At 35.4% G+C, this 8,262-nt stretch overlaps 1 protein-coding gene across 2 annotated transcripts; it reads right to left on the reverse strand.

Moving 5' to 3' along the window:
• Positions 1 to 6,805: 6,805 nt before the first annotated feature.
• Positions 6,806 to 7,964, reverse strand: LOC103719068 (protein yippee-like At4g27745). 2 transcript variants are annotated; one of them, XM_026809248.4, is made up of 3 exons: positions 7,740 to 7,964; positions 7,515 to 7,653; positions 6,806 to 7,269 (listed from the first exon to the last, which is right to left on the reverse strand). In XM_026809248.4, exons 2-3 carry the CDS (start codon positions 7,553 to 7,555, stop codon positions 7,047 to 7,049), a joined length of 264 nt encoding a protein of 87 aa, XP_026665049.1. In that variant the 5' UTR covers positions 7,556 to 7,653; positions 7,740 to 7,964; the 3' UTR covers positions 6,806 to 7,046. The 2 variants fall into 2 exon arrangements, with proteins under 2 accessions (XP_026665049.1, XP_008806359.1); XM_008808137.5 differs by having other exon boundaries at positions 6,806 to 7,274; positions 7,740 to 7,955.
• Positions 7,965 to 8,262: the final 298 nt, after the last annotated feature.

The following is an 8,262-nucleotide window of genomic DNA, read 5'->3' on the forward strand; positions in this document are numbered from 1 at the left end:
TGGCTGCTGCATTGCCAGCTAAAATATTTTAAGATGATTTACCAACTCGAAAGCAGAGACTCCAGAGACCTCAGGCAATGCAGGTTATACCGTACATTTTTATTAATCTTGATCTTCCTTATTTATCATAATAAATGAAATGGTAATTAATGGATGAAGATTATAAAGAATTTGACAGTTGACTTAATTGGGAGTGCATGCACAGAACAGAGATACATTCAGTGAAAAATTGATAATGTCTGTTGTCACCCTCCAGAAGCTATGGCTATAAGTTCGCATCATGAACGCCAAGTCATCGCTTGTGTATATAGGAAATGAATTAGAGTATAATCCACACACACACACACACACACACACACTAGCATCCCATCCTCATTCCCTTCTTTTTTGCCCTTTTTGAGGTGGGGGAGGGAAAGCACATTCAGGAAGAGCAGCTTTCAGCAGATGAAAAGTTTTATATTTAGATCTTCACCAGATGATGGAACAAAGAATGACTGCCTTCAACTAGCTTGTTTAATTATTTTTTCCTCTCACTGAGAATTATTTTGATTCGCATTGATGTGGATTGCATTATCACAAATACTGAGCCAAACATGAGAACCAAATGGAATTATATCCAATTCAATCAAGGCCATCATGGGAATCCTTCAAATCACTGAAGAACAGGGTTGTGTATTGTCGTCGTAACGATACCATATAAAGAAAGTAATGAGCAAGCGCACAGATGACAAATGCATCTCAACTGAAACATGCTTGTAAAAAATTTGAGCATTCAGACTTATAAACTTTAGAGAAGAACTTCATGGCTTGCAGATAAAATTGCATCAGGAAAAAATAGTTCATAATTTCATATAATGAAAGAATCATAACTAGAACTATGAAAAGTGAACAAGTACAGGTTGGCACACCCATAAACAAGGATTGTAAGAAGTAAATCTTGAAAAATAAAACAAGTCTACATAATGCAATCGACAGCAGTATCAGTTTAGAACAAATTGTAACATCAGAAGCAGTTTAGGAAACAGATACTACTCTAGAGTAATTCAGTTTTCAGTGCAGTCACAAATTCTATTTTCAGGAACTATTGAGATAGAAGCAAGGATTCATAATTCAGAAAAATAGAGAAAAATCCGAAATCAGGAAAGAATTCAGACAATTAAAAGCATGGAAAAATAACAACAATAAAAGTTACTGCACTGATGTTCACTTTTATTCATGTGAAAACAAGCATGGGAGGGGGAGTAATAATACATAGTAGCAAAAAGACAACCACCAGCATTATTAATTTTTATTCACAAGTTTTTCTCCAACTGCTTGTAAAAAATAACTCCTGATTAATTCAATTACTCAAGCAGATTTTGGAGTATCATTTGGCTAAGCAAAAAGATCAAGAATTTTCAAATAGTTCTGCCTGTGGATATTTTAATGATGGTTTTCAAACCTCATAATAAGCTCCCAGGGGATCCTGAGAAAGCTTAGAAGGAAATTTCTGCAACTTCCAGGCTTCGTATCCTTACAACAAACAATGGCACTCTTTCACTACAGTCCACAAGTTGCTTAGAGTTATCTCCCATAACCATCAATGGCACTTCATTTCTGTGACTGAAGTGAAACTAGGGTTCTGAAAGATAACTAGATGTAGCTTAAACTGCCTCATATTTGTTAATGCTACCTTTGTAATAGCACCTTTCTTTTTCATATTAAGCACAAAATAGTTCTGTATATTCATTTTGCATGTACTCCAGGAGAACCAAACACAAGGAGCAGAACAATGAAAAACAAACCAATAAATTACACAAACCAAGTTTCAACAACTACTGCAACTCGCCAACTAGTGGTTTAGTATGAAATCATGATTGAAAACTACATTATATATATGCAACCATTTAGTTCAATAAGATAGTTCTCATATGAGAATAGGCGTAACCATAATATCTGGCTGTTCTCACATTAACTCAGATAATTACTATGATTGTAGGCAGGGATGCGCACGAGTGCTTTGAGATCTATAGCATACAGCAGCAAGCGCACTTTAAAGTACATGACTTTCATGATCCATAGAAAAGCCTGTTACATCTGACAGGAAGTCGATAGATGATTGCCAATGACCAATTCTAGGGCAACAGACAAAGATGTGGTCACGGTTAATACTAGATGATAGTCAAAGGGAGCATTAATCTATGACACCTATTCAAAAGAATCACTATCCTCCGGTCCTCGACATTCTTGAATTTGGAATAACAGAAGTACAAAGAAACAAGGAATTAGTTTCTTTATGTTTGTTGGGTGTTTGGTCCTTTGACTTGTGGAAGGCAGCCAATGAAGATGGCATATATCTTTTACTGTACAAAACTAGGCCCTGGACAAAGTAGATTCCAAAAGAAGCCTAAAGCAGCTGAAAAGATACATAAACAGAAAACAGGGTTGTGATTCTCATGGCAGGTTAGGCCCACACATGGAGCCGCATTTTAAAGAATAAAGGAATATGAAGTGTCTTCTAGGGGCAATTTAAGAAACCAAAAAATAGTGCCGTGGAACTATTCAAGTTTAAGATGCCCCTAGAGAGTTGCAATTACACATAGAGGCATATTTTACCCTATATATATATATATATATATATATATATATATATATATATATATATATATAGAGAGAGAGAGAGAGAGAGAGAGAGAGAGAGAGAGAGAGAGACTTTATAAGGGTACTCTGACCACCAAAGAACATGATTTCACCATTCCAACAGGTTCGAGACCAATCTCTTCACTAAATGTCTCCCAATTATGCTTTTTGGATTTCCTTTTCCCTTAGTATTCAGATATGCCCATGGAGAGATCCTTCACACTATGTCCAAAGCATAACTTATTGTTAAAATTCACTTATGAATTTGAATTTCACTATTGATCTGTTATTGTTATTCACCCAAGTCATTTGATTAAAGGAGCAGGGCAAGAATCACCACTTTCTAGTTCAAATTATCCTTACATTGACACTCGCTAGCATGTTGGAGATGAGTGATAGGCTCTTCACTTATGTGAAATACAAAATCACCTATAGCTGCGCTGCCCCCCCCCCCCCCCCCCCCCCTCCCACCCCCACCCTCCTTTCCTTCTCCCCTCCTGCCTCTCTCTATGGTAAGACAATCATCTCGAACTTGCATAATCAAAGCAGTGATATGATGTTACCATGTTTCAGCCCCTTTTCTGCCAAAAGCAAATAAACTTGAAGGACAGCATTTTTATTGGAGAGTCAAACCATCATGCTATGTTCCTCGTCCATCACATGTATTTAGTTCTCAAACCCCTCCATCACATCAAGATCCATAAAATTATCCTATTCCACACCATTGTAAGTCTTCTCCAGAATTTGCCTTAATTTTGATTATTAAAAGTTCTTACATTGTGTTTCAATAGACCCATAAGCTATTAAATGTTACTAAAAGCACTTAAAATATAGTACATTTATACACCGTATTCAAATGTTAGCAGGCTCACAATCCTAGCTACAATGTCTTCATATTAAAAGGATGTCAAAGTGGAAATTGGAACCCTCAACGAGCACTTTCCTGATAAAGCTCAAAGACACAGGTAGCCCACATCAGCCTTTGTAAAGTGTAAAACCATTAGGATTGAGGACAATTACATATGAAAATCATTTAGTCTCATAGCTTTCATCCTCCCATGCAGAAGACAACTTCTCATATACTAAGTAAGACTAACCTCAGGTTTTCTGTCATGTTCCTTAGTTTCTTTTCTTTTTTCCTTTTATAAGCTACTTCAATTTTGGCCTTTAGGTTTTTTATCCACTAAATAATTTACAAATCCTCTTGAAGTTCTCTAAATGCATGAAGTTCATGAAATGGAAGAGACTCTGGAAAAAGTTACAAAATATTTTCAAAGAGCAACTAATAAATCAGCTCAATTTCCATTCTGCCTTCTCGAAAAAATCTGTCAACTAAACTTAAAATCAAAAAAATGGCTTAGTTGGAACATCTGGACATCTCTTCAGATTATGAGATCGAAGGACATTATATTTGAAGCTTCAGATTTACAATAGTCATCAAGTCAAAAACTAGACAATGTAAAATACATTGGTTTCAAAATATGTACATCAAAAATTAATATCCAACTTTATTCAAATACCAAGGATAAACAACTTGAAGAACATATGCAGAGGAAGGGAAAGAACTACACAAATATACATTGAAAGTCTCTTGATACTCTAATGAAGTTACAGCTAAAAGCTAGCAAACAAAACACTTTCTATGTCATTAAGCAATATAGATAACTTTATCCAGAGACTTTACTAATGCAAGACTTGCTACCTGCCATCAAGCACTTGGTCAATCAAGCATCATAAAACAAGTGTTTTTGAACCATAAAATTAAAGGCAAGCTGCAATAGAAAGAGTATTTCTAGAGAAAATTAGGATAACAGAGAAATAGCCTATTCATCAATAATTTCCTACAGGATTATATCCGATGGATATTATTCTTCAGACATGTATTCTAAAGACATCTATTGTTACTGGATTGTAAAGAGGAGTCATCCACTCAAATAATGATAAGAACAATATGACGATAAGTGAAATAACTAAATGATAAGCTACTGCTGATGTGAGGTCAACTAAGGACTTCACACAGAGATTTTATAGAAACAAAATATAGGAAGCAGTTAAGAGTATGAAAGGGAAAGATCATAAATATTTGTAATGCTGATAAAGGAGGGGCATGAAATTGCTTACAAATTTACCCTATAATAATAAATAGGAGACACGTATTATATTCAATATGACAAAACCGCATTCATTTTTAAATCTCCTATTTCTTCATTCACTATTATGTGGCTGTCTTCTCATTGCCTAAGTCTCTTTTTCTCTTTCTTTTTTCTTTTTGTAATTCTGTTTAAAAAGGCTGGTAAACATACAAATGCCCCCAAAAGATGCCACTTGACAGTGGGAAAGTAAATTCAGAAACACTACCCAATGAATGGACACCCGCACAAATAAAGCAGCAAGATACCAAAAAAAGATGCTCAAAATGGATAAATCAGAAAACATACAAATAAAATCATAAGCAAAAAGTGAAAGAAGAGAAATTGCCGGACTCTTTAATAGTAAAAATAGATTAGTTACATTACAAGGAGAATATGTAGTAAGGACTGTTCTAAGTCATAGATATCCGGTGACCGACAATGCAGAACTATATAAGACACTATATCAACAACCTCTACCTAAACAGCCAAACTGATTTTTTTGAATTATACTAACAAAAAGTAATCAAGAGATGTGAAGACTATAACAACCTAATGAAGCAGAGATAATAGAACCATACAACATACCATAACAACAACCTCTACCTAGATAGAAAGACTAGTGTTTCAATAATACTAATAGGAAGTCTTCATCAAATATTAAGAACATAACAACCTAATAAAGCAAAGTTAATAAAACCAGGTCTCGCGGAAAACATTTCTCAAGCTTCTAACTAACACAGTACAAACATTTGCAACCTAATAAAGTAATTAAGGATTAGTATAAGAACAATGATGCAATATGCTAATGATTTACATGAATTTTCAACTTAATAGCTTTTCCATTTGCTACATACATTGTTGTGTAGATATGGGCACAGGAATCAATTTGGATACACATCCACATATTTTATTTGGCAAGATGAAAATAGAGAGAGGGAGAGAGAGAAGGGAACATACAAAAAGAAAATGTAAATTCAACCACAATTATGTCATTCTTTTGACATGTAGAATTGAAAATATTAAAATATTATATAAAACTGGTATAGTTTTCCTTTGTTGCTAAGTGCTAACTTATAGTAATTTATGAATTCTTATTATAACTCTTTATCCCAAAAATGCAATGAGTATGACCTCTCTAACATGCATTTCAAAGGCTGAGATGCTTTCATGGACCAAAAAAAGTGGTTACAAGTATCGTATGCATCCAACATCCCCAATCTCTTAAATCTACTGTCAAGGAATTTGATAATTATTGGAAGTGTTTGAAGTGCATCCAGCTTGTCGATACTTGTTGATACTTGAAATGCATTCTTCGAGCCATAGCACCCTAAACACCGGCTAAACTGACAAGAGACTGAAGCAGAAGCTAAACTTTGACATTTATGCAACCTAAGACAAAATTTTGGAGTTTAAGCCAGCAAGATGAAATTTTGATTCTGCTGTAAAATAATGAGAAGGTAAATATCAACAAACCTCAAGAAAATATTTACAAAGGCAAATATCAACAAACCTAGAGAAAATAGTTACAAATTAACTATATCATACTCACAAGCATTAGTAAATTTTTGAGAAAACTATAAAATCCAAGAAAAATGTCTTGTTTAATATTAACGCATGATAAACTTGGAGAGAGAGAGGGGAGGTGGGGGGGTGGGGGGGGGGGGACGCACATTAACGAAGTAATAAAAGAGAAATTCGACTAATACAAGATATACATGACTATGATCACAACAATTGTTATCATTCATGATATATCTTTCTTCAACACAAATGCCTATCTTAATGATCACTAAAGCGAAATAACAGGTTTTATCTATTGGTAATAAAACACGTGAGAAATTTAAGACAATTTAAAAGGACGCTCTTACCCCAGAAAACGGTAGCTGATTTCGGTCAACATTCATGTTTAAACATTTAAATTAGACGCAAAACTGAATGTCAGCCCTGGTGTTGCCAAATAAATCATGATATATTTAGTAAAGTGACAACAAACATGAAAATAAAAACAGGGCTGTTTGGTGTGCATCCATCATAGAAACAAATAGCCTACAGTGTTGTATGACCAGTATCCACAAGTTCATTTCTTATTCACAAAAGAAATCACCAGTCACCAGTACACAAGCTTTACAAATTCCATGGAAGCAAGAGCGCACAATCAGTGGAGACTGGAACTTAGAGTTAACTGCTATGTACAAGAAGAACAGATGAATCCATCAGAAGACATAGATGACAGTGTCACACGACCACGGCACTTGCATGCAGTAGCTTTATCAACAGAGCATCCATCCATGCAAACTACCAATTCTCCTTCACAATCTTTGATTTTTCAAATATAAACTTCCCTTCTTTGTACTTCTGTGTCTCTTCATAAGCTCTTTCATATTTCCATCCCAGCACCTCACGGCAATCACGGCAGTAAATATCAGCAACCGTATGCAGTCCTGTTATGAGCTGCCTGTCTTCCTTTGGCCCCACGACTATGTTCATCGCATGAGAAAACAAGAAGGCTCGCCCATTCCTTCCCTAAGACAATTTTGGGTGTTCATGGAATATATACAGCAACATCCACCAAAAGTGAAAGCGCAAACACCGTTTTATGGAAGTGCAGTTTATAGCAATTACATGGCAGGAAATTAATACATGTAAACAAATCCAAATTCTACTATTATGAATTGAATTAAGTTCTCAGTTTTTTTTCTTCACATAAATGGATTCTTTGAATTAGTATGATAAATGATCAATAAATGTTTGTAGGAGCTTCACCTGAAAAGCTTTGGAAATGATATCGTCGTGGAGACAGACATGGTTTCGGCAATTGCAGCAGCTGTAAACCCGAGGCCCGACCAATTCCGCCATCGCCGTGCCTTCGCTTCAGTCTCTTATCCTCGACTGCCCAAATGATCTACCAAAATTTCACACAAACATCAAGATGGCAAGAAAACAACCATGCCATCGAAATGAAAGAAGAAAGTAATGATACAAACAAACCTCTGTAAGATTAAAAAGCAAAAAAAACTCTTCAATTGCCGCCGCCTCCAATCGCTGGAAAAAAAGGGCATGAAATAGACGTTATCAGAACCCCAGGCACAGCCGTGGGCGGCGGAGAGACAAATCATTAAAGGGAGAAGAAGTAATAGAACAAGAAGGAAAGCAACATTGAGTCGCCAAGCAAGAAAAATCGAAAAAAAAAAAATGGGATGAAAGGGACCGAGGTGGTTGGTAGGGTAGAGTAAAGAGGAAGAGCACCCAAGAATTGATTTAATTGATGTAAGTTAATTAAAAATTTAGCATAAGCTAACACCCGGTTAGCGTAAAAATTATTTAAAAAAGAAAATTAGGATAGGGAGGCTTAAATAATCGAAAGCGGAGATGAAAAAAAAATAAAATCAATTTTTGGACCCAATCAAACAAAATTCTTGAAATAATCTAATGGGATTGGATCGTGATTTCAGATGTGCGATGAGAAAAGTCGGGGTCTTGAATCATCTACCGTCCAGTCAACGGCTTTTCC

This window comes from Phoenix dactylifera, chromosome 16, assembly GCF_051530095.1.
Source record: "Phoenix dactylifera cultivar Ajwa chromosome 16, Ajwa_hap1_PhDact_Kaust_v1.1, whole genome shotgun sequence".
Lineage (NCBI taxonomy): Eukaryota > Viridiplantae > Streptophyta > Magnoliopsida > Arecales > Arecaceae > Phoenix > Phoenix dactylifera.

Coding starts and splice junctions, on each gene's coding strand:
- LOC103719068 (XM_008808137.5), bottom strand. CDS start 7,607: ATGGCGGAATTGGTCGGGCCTCGGGTTTACAGCTGCTGCAATTGCCGA. Junction 7,275..7,514: donor TCATTTCCAAAGCTTTTCAG/GTGAAGCTCCTA, acceptor AAATTGTCTTAG/GGAAGGAATGGGCGAGCCTT.